Source organism: Zootermopsis nevadensis, unplaced genomic scaffold, assembly GCF_977971745.1.
Source record: "Zootermopsis nevadensis isolate Lab colony 2312 unplaced genomic scaffold, Znev_1.0 Znev_ptg000031l, whole genome shotgun sequence".
Classification (NCBI taxonomy): Eukaryota; Metazoa; Arthropoda; class Insecta; order Blattodea; family Termopsidae; genus Zootermopsis; species Zootermopsis nevadensis.
This window is the reverse complement of record NW_028259163.1, coordinates 6,140,307-6,157,649: the sequence shown is the minus strand read 5'-3', so window position 1 is coordinate 6,157,649 and position 17,343 is coordinate 6,140,307. Positions and strand designations below refer to the sequence as shown.

Genomic DNA, 17,343 nt, shown 5'->3' with positions numbered 1-17,343 from the left:
AAACAGAATTTTCCTTAGCGCCATTCGTCCCTAGTGATTGCTGTCCGAACGACAGAAAATATCTTTGGCGGGCTTCGAAGGTAGGAAACATTTTCTCTGGCCCAGCGCCCGGGCCCCTCAAAAATCATCTTTAAAATTAATGAAGCCGGGCGTCATTTTTAAATAAGGGCAACTGGAATTGTAGTTTTCTTCTCGTCTCTTTCGATTATTTTTAAATGTGTCCTCTTCTCATAGGGAAAGTACTTTATATTATGAGTGATTCAACCAAATTATAAGCTAGAGTAATTATCTTTGTTGTTTTCTCAACTACCAACAATGTGTAAATATTGACCGACAATGGTCAGTTTTTATTTGAACACCTGCGTCTACAACAATGCAAGAAAAAGTATTCGAATTTCTAACCCACGTCTGCAACAATCTTGGCTGAGCATGCCGTAAGGCTCTTTTCTCATTTAATATGCATGCAGTATAATAGCCTGAATGAACCGTATTGCACTCCATTCCTTTACCTAAGAAACTAATTGTTGCGTCATCTGTTTACTCGGCATTGTTGTGTTTCATTACTACCGTCAACAATCCGCTTTCGTTAGTGTGGAAAGAGCTGAGCTGTGAATCGCTTGTAGAAGTGCGTCGTAGAGAAGATAATTTTGTGTTCTTAAAAACCTCTTAGAATATCACGAGTTCTTATCTTATAGAAGAATTATTAAGAAATCTGTGATACTCCATTTTAGTTTGGATTAAATTGGTAATTGCCCGTAGACTTCGTGGTCTCTTACAGTTGATCAAAGTTTGAGGTAAGGAATTCCTATTTATTATTTTTGTTGTTCATCACATTTAATGTTTTCATCTGCATTTGTGAACTCGTGTAAGAGAATTAGGCTTGTCTTCTTTTTAACACAATTTCAAGTAATATTCGATTGACTTCTGTTTGTTCACGGCATCATTGATAGTAAAATAATATTCCGGTAGGCAATTAACATTTTAAATTTTAAAACAATAAAACGTGTTTCTTAGCCCAGAATCTTAATAAAAATATATTGATGTTAAGAAGTGGGGTTTATATTCTGAATAATAATTCTAAAACCTTTCATCACTTGATACATCGACATTATCAAAGCGTTTTAGGGATGAGTGAAGAATTTTTATTCCGGATTTAAAAGCCTAATTATCGACGAATCTCCCTACATCAGCAGATTAAATCCGGGGAATGCTTGCTATTATTGAGTGCAAAGTATTTATGGGTGCAAAACGTGGTCTTTCACTTTGAGGGAGGAACATAGACTGAGGGTCTCGGAGAACAGAGTGCTGAGGAAGATGTTTGGACCCAAAACGAGGACAGATAAGAGAGAAAAATGCACGACGAGCTCTAGGGCTTGTGGTCCTCGCCGGATGTTGTTACGGAGGGGGTGGGCAGGGGAGGGAAGTTTATAATTTATTGGTTGGGAGGCCTGAAGGGAGGAGACCTCTGGCGTAGGTGGAAGGATAACATTAAGATGGACCTTTAGGAGATGGGACTCGATGGAGCGAAGTGGCTCAGGATGGACCCCGGTGGCGGGCTTTTGTGAACACAATGATGAACCTTCTGGTTCAGTAAAGAAAGTGAGCTATTTTTTTACGAGCTGAGTACCAGTCGACTCTTCACAGAATATCCTGCACATTGAAGTGTGTGGGTAGGCCTCACCCACGCATGCGGTAGAGCAACGATCAGCTTTTGTGACTGTTCCCAACTGTAATTCTCGCGTTCCTTTGGTAAATTTAAATTTCATCTTGTGCTTGTAGTGTATATAAATGTATAACTTAGGCTGAAAGGACTTAATCATGTAAGCTCTTAAGCACTTCTAGTTCTACAGAGAGAGAAGAAATCGAAAATTTTATTTCTATGAAAAGGCGTAACTTTCTTTTTCAAAAATTTATTTTTTAACTGTCTCGTTCTGCATCAAAGGTCACGCAATTTCAATGGCATATTTTTGTCGTAATTTTTTAAAATCGGTTCACCAGAGTCGAAGCATCTAAGACTTTATAGATTACTTGATATTTTATACGTAATGTCTACGTAGTTTATATAAAAGAAGATTTAAGTTCATGCGAGTAATGACAAACACGCGGCATGACTTAATATTGCCTAAATCAGTCACATCTTTAGGGTGATTAAGCCAAGAAGAGTGAGATGGGCGGGGCATGTGGAGTGCATGGATGGGGCGAGAGGTGTGCACCGGGTATTTTTGGAAAGCCTGAGGAGAAGAGCCAGCTGGGGAGACCTAGACGTAGATGGGAGGATAATCTCAATCGGGATCTAAGGGAGATAGGAGTTGAAGGGGGACTGGATTTTATTGGATAGCTTTAGTTAGTTCGGTAATGAATCTTCGTGTTCCGCAAGCCGTTTATGTAATTAGTTAGTTATATCAGTCACATTTACAGATTTGTCATTTTGTATTGAATCTCAACTGTCGTTCCTGTAACGAAGAAACAAACTTAGTCCATGGAGTCGAAGTCCTGCTTAAGAATCTAACAGTAGCCCAGGTGATTAAATATCTCGTCTTTTATGAAACATGAAGTTTCATGTTCGTCTTTCCAAGATCCCGCCTCTAAGCCACATCCACAAGCCACACCTTCATTCCCCACTTCTCTAAGATCCATTTTAATATTATCCCAACAACGCAGAGGACTCTCGAGTTAACTTTTCGTTTCAGGTCTTACGATTAAAAAGTTGCAATTCTTGCCTCATCCATGTGTTCTACATGCCCCGCCAATCTCATCATCCTTCATCTGACAGCCTACAATTTATTAATTAGTGAGGAGAACTATAAAGCTCCATTTTACGAAATTTTCGCCATTCCCTTGTCAGTAGCTCTCTAGCAGGACCAGATATTCTTCTCAGTACCGTGTTCAATCTCATTCTCTCTCATTTGATGTGCACACCGGTCAGTATGAAGAAAAACCCGTAACAGCGATCGACTGTTTTTCAGGAGATGGAGTCAAACCAAAGTCTCTGCCGTTCTCAACATGGCGACAGGTGCACGTACACCAAAGCATTGGTCCCTCTGAATGAGCTGAGAGAGAATAAACTCTTGTGTGACGCGGTGTTGAGGTTAGAGGACGGCGGCGTCTTCCCAGTCCGCAGAGTGATTCTGTCGATGCGTAGCGCATATTTCAGGTGTGTTTATTTACTGACGTGGTTGATTAATACGTGAAATAAGGACTTAATAGACCTCAATTCGTATGTGAAATGTTTTATCCCCTTTGCTATTTGTCTTTTGTTATTTGTTCATTGTCATGAAATTTCACGACGGTGAGGAAGAAGAAAAATGTCTTCTGGACGTTGCGCCGTAGAAACGAGTGGCATTTCAGACGTACTTACTGCCTTCTTTCCTTGATGATGGAGGCAGTAAGCACCTTTGAAACGTCCGATAATTTCTACGACACAACATCCCAGACGACGTACGTGGTTTTTTGTACTAATTTTTTAAGTGCGGTTGTACCAAGGTGACAGTCAATCGATCTGGAGGGAGAAATAGAATCCATTTCCAAAATCGTCTTGGTTTTAATACATAGAGACGACCGACAAAGTAATTTGGTAATGCACCTTCGTCACGCCATTGTCCGGAATATTGAAAGCTGCTGTGAGTTGCTCTGTCTAAAATAATTAACTGTAACAAATGTCTTCGCGAGAAATGTTTCATTGGCAGGAGAGAATCGTTCGAGAATTTGTGCATTCGTTAACTTTCTTGTGTTTTAAATAAAGATTTGGTGCGTACTTGAAATGAGAAGTGAATTATAACCGTGAATAATTGTTTCTGTTTTCCAACAGAAGTTTCTCACGTCATATTACAAGCTGTGCCCCTCTTTAAGTTTTCCGACAATCAAATCTTTCTGTTTGACTTACATTGCAAAGCCCTTAATTTGTAATAGGAAATTGTTTGCTGGTTGTAAAAGCCGCGTAGAAAAATCGGCTTTTCTTTTAAGTTGTTTGTTTTTTGGAAAATGTTTTCACAGAACAAATAGATTTCATATTACGAACTGATCAATCAGTGGAATGTACAGCCCGCAATGTATGTTGAAATATTTGTGTTCATTTGCTGATTGGCTTTAAAATTTCTGTAAAAGTTGCTATAACCTCTGATATCTCTTGGAGGATTCAAGGGTCTGTAATAACCGAGGTTACCATTCTATAGTACAAATGTTCGCTGTTTGCTATCCGATTTGTAAGTAATATTCTTCACAATCTCACAGTAAATCTGGTCCCATTAGTACACATTCTGGGAGTTTTTGAAGTCTTCAAATAACAAAAATTCATCCACCACAAATGGATACTTTTATTTGGCTACGTGAGTCATAAAAACTTAAAGTTTATGCGCTTGTCTTGTAATATTCTGCTCGCCATTTCTCGAAATCGAAGACTGCTTCGTGAATTTTCAGGACACTCTTCACAACAACACTGCACATCAATGAGGAGCCGGATGTTCTCCTCCACGGAGTCAGTTCAGACACGATGACTCAGATACTGAATTATGCTTATTTTCGTAAGATGGAAATCCACTCCAAGAACGTGCGTCAGCTGCTCGAGACGGCTGAGTACTTGTGTATACCAGGCGTTACTGCACTCTGCTGTGACTTCTTCATGGACGAGATAGACGTCGACAACTGTGTCGACATCATGCATTTCGCAAGGTAATTGCTGTTCATTTGTCATTTTCTGTGACGCCAGTCTTCGTCGCTGGAGCGAATCAGCTTTCCTCAAGAGAGCAGCCGAGTGCCGGGTCTGAGATTAAAGACTCTGGCTGAGGACTGGGGAAATTATAAAGCGTTGTAGGTCAGGACTGTTGGCAGGTTGCTATTAATGTGCCTGCAATTTAAATGTTCTGATTTAACTGCTTATGTTTTGATCGTCATTATGACTATCAGATTATTAAATTCACCATGTAGAACGTGAATAGCGACCTATTGCATGGTCATAATTAAATCTGCCTTCCTCTCGAATTTCTTTTATTCATTCATTCCTTCTCTGCGGTATTCCTTGCTTCTTACATAATCCTCCCAATATCAAAATCAACATTCAGCCCCACATTTTCTGCATACAGCAAAACCTCTGTTAACCGAGCGTCGATTATCCGATTCCCGCATTAAGCGACCGAATTTCAACCAGATCGCTTGCGATTGGTTTCCACCGGCCAGATGTGTTAAAGCGATGTCCACGAGGTACAGATCATTGATGTAACCTTACATCCAGATTCTGCTGAGTATTATGAACACTTCAGGACATTTAGAGAATTGTTTTTTATCGGGCAAAGACGAAAAACAACTCGCTGGTTCCCGTAGGTGCTGAACCCCCTACTCCTTGTTGTTCAGGACATCATAGCAAGCAAATCAACTGAAATCGGCAGAATCACACCAGAATCTCTAGTTCATGCGATGAACAGAATGACTGATAAATTCACTATTTTAATGCAGGGACTCCCTCGAACAACGCCCACAAGTGACTTTTGCCGTCGGCTTGTGCGTATTGAATCCCTACTTGTTTGTTCAATTTCATGACCACGTTCCCCTTTCCCTCGCTCGTTCGACTTATTGGCTTATCCGACCCGTGGTTCCCCCTGTAAAGGTCGGTTACACGAGGTTTCACTGGATTAACACACACAGTTACCAAAACGTCGTTTCGCCAAGGTTAATGCCAGAATTCTAAATTCTACACTCCACATCTCACTGCCTTCTTCACTTGCGTACGCCATGCCCTTGTTTCAACCTGTAACCTTATCACGAGGACGAGCGGGCATTGCCTGGGAACATTCAGAGCCGAAAACTTTCTATTTTGCCCCGGTTAAACGGAGCGTCTCTCATCGTTGCTTCTCCACATGTCTCCTCTCAGTCTCGTTCATTCGGGCTTCAAATGGTTAAGGTAAAAACTGAAGGCGAAATACTGTGGTGTTTGCATATCCTTGAGAATCCAGTTATTGCTTCAGTGTTTCAATGTGTCAGAGTTCGAAGGAGATCGATTCTGAGTCGGCTCTTACCCTCGCTGTCGCAGGTTGCAGTTCTGCGCCGACCTTGAGACTCGTGCTCGTCGCTTCGTTGCGCTTAACTTCGTGGAATTGTCTCAGAAGAGCGAAGAATTGCTGGAACTGCCTGTAGAGGAGCTGCAAGCGGTAATCGATTCCGATGAACTGAACGTGAAGGACGAAAAATTTGTGTGGGAGTTCATTCTCCGGTGGATCAACGACGACCCGGACAACAGGAAAGGCCACATCGCGGGCCTTTTGAAAGGCGTCAGACTGGGACTATTTGAAGCAAATTTTTTTAAGGACGAGGTCAGTATTGCCCCTGAAATCGTGGATGTTTATAGGAACTGAAGCCCGCATTTTCAATTCCATATTCACACGTGTTCGTAACTAATTAATGTAAATCTTCGTCACGTAAAATTCCGTCTGTCTGTCCGCAGATCCAGCTCGAGAACGTCTAAACGGAAGATCATTAGATTTGATACTGATGGGATTTAGCGTAATCTGTTGACACATTTCAATTCTGGTTAAAATCTTACACCAACAACGTGAAAATTACAGAATGATTTGAATGCTTTATTCCGCGAAAAATTTGCTGCGTAAGAAATCCTCAGATTGCCTTAGTTTCCATGGTTATAATGCCTACCTGTGGAATGCCACTGGTAACACGCTCGCATATATGTGAATATGTGCAAAACAAACATTTGATTCAGCATCTTATGCAGATATGTGTGTGGAGTTAATAATCGCCTTTTATTCATCGTCTGTAAGTTTGACAGTCCGTCGGCAATACAAACTTTTATTAGAGTCTCAGCGTTTATTAAGATCCATCACGTGTTTCAGTTCAGTTACAGCATTCCACCGTTAACTAAATTCAAACGCCCACTCAGATTGAATAAAAAAATCCCCCAACAGATAATCACGTCTTCTGGCTCAGCGTTCTACTTAACCGAAGATCCTACTGCCATTAGAAGCGTATCTCAGCCGCTGTAATAATATCACGCATCTCCGACGATATACAGGCTGAGTCAGAAGTAAGTTTACAAACTTCGTGTGCGTGTTCCAGGACCAAAAACTAGAAAAGATTTTCCTATGAACATGGGGTCGCAAATGTTTCATTTTCGAAATAATAGCCAAAAATAAGTTTCAATGTTTGCCTTTATTGCCAAGTATAAGAACAGGGATGTTTCTTTATAACAGATTCTCCACACATGCACGAGCACGACGTACAAAATACCAGGATTTTCTCTAATCATCTGCACACGTTCCCATAGGCCGTCTTCATTGTTTGTGGGTGTTGCATAAACAACGGACTTCAAGGGACTCCACATATAAAAGTCAAATGGAGTCAGGTCCGGTGACCTCGGTGGCCATCGCTGAGAGTACTGTTCATTGAGATGATATCTGACGCGATGGGAGAAGTGTTCTGGGGCTCTGTCGTGCATAAATCACATTTGTCTTCTTGTATTCAGTTGTAAATCTTCAAGGAGACGTGGCAAGTGTCTTCTTAAGAATCGCCGATGTGAAGGTCCTCTTAGACGCGTGGACCAATAAGCACGTCGCCAACAATTCCTGCCCAAATGTTAATTGAAAATCTTTGCTGGAAGCTGGATTCACTTTGATATAAAGTAAATTGATTGAAACTAATTTTTGGCTATTATTTCGAAAATGAAACATTTGCGACCCCATGTTCATAGGAAAATCTTTTCTAGTTTTTGGTCCTGGAACACGCACACGAAGTTTGTAAACTTACTTCTGACTCAGCCTGTATATAGTCAACCCCGAGATCATTTCAGCATGATAATCCTCAGCTGATTGACCACATAGGGACAACAGATATCGGAAAATTGCAGCAAGAAAGCTTCGTTCTCCATCCAAGAGTAAATTACCCAAGGGGCTTCAAATTCATAGACAACTTTAACATTCTAATATTTTAACCGTCATCTCACGAACCAACCTCACAGCTTATGATATTATTACTTCCATTTCAGAATGCGCTTTAACCCGAGAGAAAAAATGTTTCTACTCTAGGTCAAACGCCCTGTGTTTTCAGGCTCTCACCTCTTACTAATATTTGTGAAACAATCGCACGGATCCATGAAAATGTTATCTTCGTCAAATGTCTTTAAACCTTATCATTCGTATCTACTATTTTCGAACACTTAAAGAGAAAAACCTGATGATGACCAATTAAGGTCGAAACATGCAATGGCTCTTAATAGACATCGAGCCCATAACCACACGCTGTTGTGTTGACGGGCCTTCCACCCAACCATCAACATGCAGAAGGTTGCCTCCCTTGATACTCGAAGCAACTAATTGTCATAATTTTCTTTTGATGTTACGTAATTTTGACGACTAATGAAAGTTATCGAATCAAAAAGAATGTGGTTATCGCACGGGAGAGACGAGAAATAAATTACAATTTTTGGATGTAACTCAAAATGCAATAATTACTCAAGTATTTAACTTTCGGTTGAAACACATTTCAATAGTTTCCTCTAAGATTGATGTAACCTTGACTTCGCTTCTCTCAACAACCTGTGCATTTATTAAGTGCGTCGTTACATAAACCAAAAAACATATTTTCCCGTATATACCATAGTAGATTTCGGTGAGTTCCCAACCAAATTATGTGTGAATTTCTTGTTTCCTCTACAACTCCTCATGCCATCCCTTCCTAAAAGATTTTAAGGTCCACATTGAACTGTTCAACAGGTGTCAAAGCACCCTTACGTGACGGGGAATAAGGCGTGCAGACCTGTGATCTTGGAGACGATTGAGTTCCTACGCGACGTGCAAATGATGACGAGGGGAGACAAAGAATTCGTGACACCAAGGATTGCCCGCCCGCGAATCCCACAGGACATTCTGTTTGCTATTGGTGGGAAGAGGGACGGATGGCCGTCAGATGTGATCGAAGCGTACGACGCACGAGCGGACCGGTGGAGTGTGGTGAGTTGCACGCATTTCTACTCTTACCGTGACTTGTTAGATGACGCCTCCGAGAAAAACTACTTTTCCTCCTTTTTGCTTACTTTTACTAGGTAAGTGTTTATTTAAGCTTAATCACGAGCACCTCGTCGCCTCTTTAGTTCGTGTTCGTTTATTTCTATTGCAGTGAACCCTTTTTTAAGTTATGCTCCAAAGACGTGAATTAAAAAGAATAAATACATAAATTACACAACTGCTGAGTCTCACGTACAAAGTAAGTTCTAATAGGAATCGACCAAGGATGTGAAGTTTTTCTAAATACCATTTACAATAAGTTTCCTACATCAACTCTCATGGCTACCTGTCTGCTGAATTTAAACATGGAACGAAGTCATCGGTGATCGTCAGTTGATTTCAACGTAATAAATGAAGCACTGATCAGTGTCGATGCTGGCCATCTGGCTGGTAACGCCTCGTGAATTAGAAGGCTGACACACTGTTTGGGGTAGGGTGGGGGACGTACTGCCTCCAGATTTGCGTCAAATACCCCAAAACACCAAAATCTGTCTTTGCCATCGTACGAACCTGAAATGTCAGCTGTTGATCAGAAATTAATTCTACATTTGTCTGTCGTATTTGACGAGGGCACTGGTAATGTTTGAGCTTCTCTTCGGGTCTTCCTGTTTCCTCCGTCTCTCATAATTCCTCCATTCCTCCAAGTTAATTTCTCGCGGTCTTTGTCGAGTGCCTCCCTCCACGGTGTAGCAATTTCGGTCCACTGTTGGGGGTTGCACCTCTGCTCCGGTGGTTTGTCGCTTGGACTCCAATGTAAGGACTTCACTTCAGTAGACCAAGTGACCCAAAGAAACGTAAAACCATTACCTGTTGTTCCTGCAGGTGGAGGGGATCGACTCGATCGGTCCTCGAATGAACCATGGCACGGCAGTGGTCGGTTTCGACATTTACGTCATCGGAGGTACCGAAGACGGCTTTCGATGTATAAGCTCCTGTCGCTGCTTCAACGCTGTTACGAAGACATGCCGCGAGGTGGCGCCTATGAATGCCCGAAGGTAAGATGCAGATCGGTAACTAAGGAACTCCTAGGAATAAATTCCTTCTTCAAAAGCTGATAGTCGCTCTCTTAGTCAAAATACAAATGTTGTTGTACCACTCACATACAGGAGTATCGTGCAAAGTGTGAATAGGTGGCAGGACTTTTGCGACAAAGTTGGTATTAAGAATACGATTTGTATTTTAATTCATTTGAGTTAAGATTCAACAATGACGAGCGAACAATTGCGTTCTGCGAGAGGAAATGTATCTCCATCAGAAATAAATGAGCATAGCTGAGCGTGTACTTTTACCATTTCAGACGCAGTTTAAGTGTGGCAGTTCTGCGAGGCGCAGTGTACGCCATGGGCGGTTACGATTGTTATGAGTATTACAGAACGGCTGAAAGATACGACCGCAAGGCGAAACAGTGGTCTTTGATCGCTCCCATGAACACAGAGCGATTCGATGCCAGTGCGGCTGTGCTGAATGGTACGTAAATGCCGTGAAACAGAAACGTGTGACTTAGTGCAGAAGGCGAGGCGTCTGTCTGTCTGTCCGCGTGTGAGAACCCAAGAACTGTTGAAGGAGTCGCAGGATTTGATTTTCTCACGGTGCTAGTACGAAGATGGCTGTCGTTTGCCTTCTACCGACTAACTTTACGCCTTCATCATCAAGGCATTCCTCTTAAACTTGATCTTAGTTTCCCCCACTCCATTAACCCAAAATCCTTTAATAACCAATTTTTTTATCCGTCCTACGGACTACGTTATTTCACAGACTGCAACGGCTTGAAGTTCTGAGTGCGTGATGGTTTCTTCTGCTCTTGTAAGCTGTGCCTCGACATGGTCTTCTGCCTTTGTAGTGTGCACTCGGAATGAGTGCAAACAACAATTAAACTATCAAACTTTCTCTCAAATAATACAGATGTAATATGTTTTTGAGACAATTAATAATCTCATGTAAATATCAAATTGTATTATAAATGTAGAGCACCGCTTGGCAGCTCGTACCGTACATTTCAGGTTTCAAATTAAATAAAATTCGTCTCACAGAAGATGTAACTTACCATAATTTCCATTACGCATTAATGTAAGCACTTTATGCTGTTTATGTTAAATTTTATCAGTTAAACTCGTTTCCTTTGACATGCTGATTGTCTGCATTCGAAACAAAGAAACAGATGAACAGAGACGGCCGTGTCTGTGCAGTTTCTGTGACTCGAAGGGGTACATTAAATACAATATCATTAATAGATTTACAAATTTAAGTAGGGATTGTCCCATGTCTGTGCTCTGCATGGACCACTTTAATTATAGCTAATTTGTTTTTACAGACAAAATATACGTCGCTGGTGGATCTCATAATAAGAATTATGTAAACTCGGTGGAAGTTTATGACCCGGACATCGACCAGTGGACGTTCGTTGCACCAATGCTATCTGGACGTGCCAATTTTTCTTGCGTCGAGTTCCACGGCTGTCTGTACGCCCTAGGTGAGAACTCTGGACATTCCGAGTGATGCTCCACTATCATTTTTACAGAAATCGCTGTTGTGAAATGTCTTCCGGTTTGCTTTGAGTGACTGAGATTTTATGAACAGCATTTTTCTCCTTTCATCACAGAGTCAATAATTTTAACCCTGATTCGTGGTTTCGATTACATTCTCCACAAAGAACACTTAACTAACTAACTAACTAACTAACTAACATTGTATAATCTCTTGTGGTATCTATATTAAGGTATGCCTCATTTTTCACACAGTCCCAGTTTTGAAGGTAAATATTTTGTTCTTTTAGCAAGGAGATTTCAGTTTTCCGCGCTTTTACCCCCAAAAAACCGATGGTTTAAAGCAGTCCCTTCACAGTATTTGCTTTTCGTTAGTTGTTTTTGTAACGCCGTTTTGAACAGTGCATCTTGTGTTGATATTTAAGGCTACTTTCATGAAGCAGAAAACAGATGTCAGGCGCAATTGCCTGATGCTACAAGTAAGCAAAGTAAAGTTATCCCACTACGTGCCGTACAGGAGCTTGGGGTGAGTGGAGGTATAGCTTTCCTGACCTCGGCACTAGATGGGAGTGAGTGGTCAGCATCACTCCCCGCGGAAAGGACCCCGGTACCCATTGGACAGGAGGCTGGGTGGGCCCCAGAGCCGGTCTGGACACAGAGACTTGAGGAAAAATACTCAGCCCCCGCCTGGGATCGAACCCCAGTCGCCCAGCTCGTAGCTAGTCAATATACTGACTGAGCTACGCCGGCTCATCTGATGTTACAAGTACGATAATAATGCCACGGTGGTCTAGCGGTTAGAACGCTGGCCTTGTAATCCTGGGGTCTCGGGTTCGATTCCCGGCGGTGCCCGAATTTATAACTTGTGTTGGGCAAGACCGTGGTCTAGGCAACACGGAGTTTTCCTCCGTGGCATCCCAACAATTACTCCATTCACACACAGAAGAAGGCAATGGCAAACCACTTCTGGATCATCTGCCAAGAACGTATAAGAACAGGTCCCAGTCCGAGAAAAGGATGGAAGGATCCTGTTCATATGGACCTGTCGTCAGACAGAACACCAAATAATAATAAGATGAGGTGGTCTAGCGGTTAGAACGCTGGCCTTGTAATCCTGGGGTCTCGGGTTCGATTCCCGGCGGTGCCCGAATTTATAACTTGTGTTGGGCAAGACCGTGGTCTAGGCAACACGGAGTTTTCCTCCGTGGCATCCCAACAATTACTCCATTCACACTCACACAGAAGAAGGCAATGGCAAACCACTTCTGGATCATCTGCCAAGAACGTATATGAACAGGTCCCAGTCCGAGAAAAGGATCGAAGGATCCTGTTCATATGGACCTGTCGTCAGACAGAACACCAAATAATAATAAGATGAGGTGGTCTAGCGGTTAGAACGCTGGCCTTGTAATCCTGGGGTCTCGGGTTCGATTCCCGGCGGTGCCCGAATTTATAACTTGTGTTGGGCAAGACCGTGGTCTAGGCAACACGGAGTTTTCCTCCGTGGCATCCCAACAATTACTCCATTCACACTCACACAGAAGAAGGCAATGGCAAACCACTTCTGGATCATCTGCCAAGAACGTATATGAACAGGTCCCAGTCCGAGAAAAGGATCGAAGGATCCTGTTCATATGGACCTGTCGTCAGACAGAACAATAAATAATAATAATAAAGCTATTTCATCCTTAACTTCGTTCCTGCTACTAATATTAACACTGCAAGAGGGAATGAAATTTCTTCGTTGTATTTGTTTCATTCGTTCCGTTTATGGAATTACAAATTTTAAGAGCGTAAAGTCAGTTGGGTAAGACGGGCGGAGTGTGAAGCATTGAAGTTACGAGAAACACAAACATCTAGGGAGTTATAATTGGTAATGTTGAAGATAAGATACCACTTTTAATTTATAGCCTTAAAAGGAAGGAGAATATTAAAATATTTTTAAGGATCTAGAGTATGTGAGAAGAGGTCAACTACCGGCTTTTTTGAATAAGGTAATGAAACTTGTGGCTCTATAAAGTTCAAAGATTTCGTGGCCAGGTGACAGTTACAAATATCAAGAAGGTTCCCGCTGAATGGGGTTAGAATAAGTTTCGTTTGGCAGCTTTTTTATATGCTGTGGTCTATTACGGAATTTGTGTGTGCAGGAGGACGCAACAGGACATCATGGGAGCTCAGTACCGAAAAGTACGACCCTGCAGAAGACACGTGGACCGAGGTCCCCTACATGAACTTCTATTCAAATTACTTAAACGCAGAAGTGATCGACGACACGATCTTTGTCATCGGTGGAATTGGCATTGGGGAAACCGGCTGTAGTGTCAAACGTTACAATGACAAGGAAGATAAATGGTTTGTTTGTTTGTTTCTTGGTTTGATTGTTCAGGGCTGTACAATCACAAACTGTTACTGCTGCGATGTGTAGTGACGTTGAAACAACCGACGTTTCAGACGTTCTTACTGCTTACTCAGGGCTTTGAATACTACGAGCGAAAAATGTCTGAGAGGAAGGGGGTAGAATGAAAGCAGGCAGGGCGAAGCCGAGCTGAATCGTTAAAGCAGAGGGCGAATGACTAGGAAATGCTAATCAGACGTCAACTGTAACTACGTTAATAAGAAGCTCTTTGACTAAGTTTCTTTGATCAGAGGTAATCTCTTGGGCAGGAAGTTTCTGGCGTTCAGCACATCAGCATCGCCATAATCTTCCGCTTTCATCAAAGTGTTAGGCTAGTCTCATGTTCCCATTTTTGATCGAAGTTTATTTCAAAATGGTTGTCTCTTGGCGTGTTTGACCATGCAGTTACCTGCCATCTGTTGACGGAGTTGGTAAGCAGCTCCAAAAACTTCCCAGAAGACAAATTTCTTCACACTTGTTTGTGCAAGAGCCAGAAATCCCAAAGAAATTCATTTGATTTTTGTCTGAGTCTGTTTTACGTCCAGCAGAACCTCTCTAGAAATATTTTTGGTGGGACAAATTTTTTTTGAAAATATATTGCTAAAAGAGGGAAATATTGTCATGGGCGCATGTCTCTAACAAGACACGCTTAACTCTCCAAAGAAAGTGTGTGATTAAATTTATTAATCTGACCGAAGGTAATGGCTTAATGAAGTGTAAGATACTTAGCTAGCGCAGAACACATGTCATTTGACAGCGTTTTAAAATGGCCATAACCTCTCCCTCCACTCTGATGTAATGAAATGTATTACGTCATAATAACACGTTGGCCGGTGTTCTGTGCGCATGAGTGAAAGAAAGATCACGTGGGAACTGTTCTGAAATATGGTGAGGGAATCGTATATCGAATTCCGATTGGGGGAATTTTGTTAAGGTTGTCAGGAAACAAAATACAAGCAACGACATTTCGGTGGAAGCTGTTCCCTTAGCTTCAAGCAGTTTTCCATTCAACTCAAAGACAGAGCCAACCCATCAGACATGATATTTATAGGTCAACACATTTAACGACTGAAAAAGATAGTTTTAAGAAAATTCTTAATTTCTTTACATAAATGCACCGACATTCAAATTACATTTCTATTAAATTTATATTAAATAAATTATTTATGTCAGAAGACGTAGTCCTTCATGAGATACATCATCGCATGTAGAGCTACATATTTTCTGTAACTGTGTCTGCGAAATGTGATAAAAATTGTCTTGAGTGTAGATAATACTGATGGATAATGAAAATGGGTTTGTTTTCACTTTTAATATTTCAAATTGCAGGGACAAGGCGGCAAACATGAATGTTAGGAGATTCCTGATGTCGACTTGTGTCAGCAAGAACCTACCGAATGCAAGCGATTACGCCTACAAACACAGAGTCAAATTAATGAAGGAAAAACGTAAAAAATGCTAAATTGGAGATATAAATAGTTTGCAGTTGATTCCAACCACGACGAACACATTAATTGTAATTACTTTCCTTACGAAATGTAGAAATGTGGGAGTTGATGTAGGAACTACAAAAAAAAAATAAAGAGAATTATTGTTTGCAGCAAAGAAGGAAAAATTATTTCGCCTCGTTATTTCCTGCTCAAGAAGTCCTAATGGAATTAATTATTTTAAAGACGTTTAATTTTATTCAAAATATTACTCTCCATTAACACACAGCAGATTCTCTTTGCGTCTTGTATTAAATAAATCCACTTGTGACGACATGTTTCGAGTTACGAAACCGTCTTCATGGCATAAGGCAACGTTCACACAATTTAGTATTTTTACCGTATCGGCAATTTCATCGAAACGGTGCAAATTTTTACTAGTGTTCACACGTTCGAATGTCGATGTCTACTTTTGATTTATTTTATTTAGTGTTCTGTCTGGCGATAGGTCCATATGAACAGGATCCTTCGATCCTTTTCTCGGACTGGGACCTGTTCATATACGTTCTTGGCAGATGATCCAGAAGTGGTTTGCCATTGCCTTCTTCTGTGTGTGAATGGAGTAATTGTTGGGATGCCACGGAGAAACCGGGGAAGCCCCCGGAGGAAAACTCCGTGTTGCCTAGACCACGGCCTTGCCCAACAAAGTTATAAATTCGGGCACCGCCGGGAATCGAACCCGAGACCCCAGGATTACAAGGCCTGCGTTCTAACCGCTAGACCACCGTTAGACTTTTGATTACCTGTTAAGAAAAGTGGAAGGTGATTTGACAAAACAAAACACAACTACGAGAAGAAACATTAGTCCTGAAGAAAAATTAGCCATAGGCCTAAGGTGAGTCTTTTTAATTTATATTTCTATCAATCAAAATGACTTAGCAAAATTCACATTTTCACAAAACAAATTCAAAAGCTAGATAAATCCATTTTCAAAACAGAGTCACATTCACTTCCGGTAGTTACTGTTGACAGCGTTGCCAGGTGATTTTGCTGAGACATTCGTTTGTGGTGGAGTGAAGTAACCTGGATTTTGCCATCCGTAATAATTCGTTTGTTGTAGTGAGAGATTGTTGTATGGTGTATGTTTCTTTCTTTTGATGTTTCGTAACAAACTTAAAACTCCGGTTTGAAATTGCAAAGTTTCATCATCGTCAAGTGATGCCAAGGAAGGTACAAGACTGCTGAAAAATGCCGTACGACGATTCTCATGGTCTTCGTTCCTTGAAAGATGCATTTGGTTGTCCAAAAATTTCATCATTTTTATATCCAATTCATGTTTAACATCAGTCCTTCTTTTCCTTTGTTTACCAGAATTACTCGTCGTGTTCCCAGAGTTCGAAATATCCCCATGGCTTTCTTCATCATTATGACAGCTCTCATGAACAGCAGTTGTTTCGGTAATTTTGTTTGCAAAGGACATTCTTCTTCTTCTTCCGTTTCTTGACCGTTACTTCGGTCTTCCGGTTCCTAATATTTTGTTCCATTCTCTATTTCCCCATCCTTCCGGACGTAGTTTCCACTCTGTCATGGTTCTTGTAATTCCGTCGTTCCATCCTGGTCTCGGTCTTTCTCTCTTCCTTCCCTCTTTTGGTTGTCATTTCACAGTCTTCTTTGGTAACCTTTCCTCCTCCATCCTTTGCACGTGCCCGTACCAAATCAGTTGCCTTTTCTCTACATCCTCAATTATCCGCTCTTCTTAGGAAATCCATTTCCTTTCTTTTCAACTTCTTTCTTTGTTGTTCCGAAGTTGCCAAATTTCTGCTCCATAAAGAGCTACGCTTTGTAGCATCGTTTTATATATTCTCTCTTTCGTTCTTTTTGCGATGTTCTTGTCCCATAATATTAGTTTGAGGGCTCCTATGAGTCTCCTTCCTTGTTTTATTCTCTCCTCTGTTTCAATTCCATGCATCCCTTCGACCCCTATCATCGCTCCTAGATACTTAATCTTTTCTGTCCTCTTTATTAATTCTCCCGTT

The 17,343-nt window shown here is 41.3% G+C and overlaps 1 protein-coding gene across 2 annotated transcripts; it reads left to right on the top strand.

The window, feature by feature from the left end:
• Positions 1–601: 601 nt before the first annotated feature.
• On the top strand, positions 602–15,484 carry LOC110832528 (kelch-like protein 10). 2 transcript variants are annotated; one of them, XM_087359350.1, is made up of 10 exons: positions 602–794; positions 2,967–3,154; positions 4,417–4,668; positions 6,023–6,302; positions 8,712–8,948; positions 9,825–9,997; positions 10,300–10,469; positions 11,314–11,472; positions 13,633–13,837; positions 15,210–15,484. In XM_087359350.1, exons 2-10 carry the CDS (start codon positions 2,970–2,972, stop codon positions 15,340–15,342), a joined length of 1,794 nt encoding a protein of 597 aa, XP_087215476.1. In that variant the 5' UTR covers positions 602–794; positions 2,967–2,969; the 3' UTR covers positions 15,343–15,484. The 2 variants fall into 2 exon arrangements, with proteins under 2 accessions (XP_087215476.1, XP_087215477.1); XM_087359351.1 differs by lacking the exon at positions 2,967–3,154.
• The last annotated feature ends 1,859 nt before the right edge of the window (positions 15,485–17,343 follow it).

What these genes read in the sequence shown, in the direction of transcription:
- LOC110832528 (XM_087359350.1), top strand. Translation starts at nt 2,970, where the DNA reads ATGGAGTCAAACCAAAGTCTCTGCCGTTCTCAACATGGCGACAGGTGC. An exon ending in GACATCATGCATTTCGCAAG is followed by an intron (nt 4,669 to 6,022) that starts GTAATTGCTGTT and finishes TCGCTGTCGCAG; the next exon opens with GTTGCAGTTCTGCGCCGACC. An exon ending in CAGTGCGGCTGTGCTGAATG is followed by an intron (nt 10,470 to 11,313) that starts GTACGTAAATGC and finishes TTGTTTTTACAG; the next exon opens with ACAAAATATACGTCGCTGGT.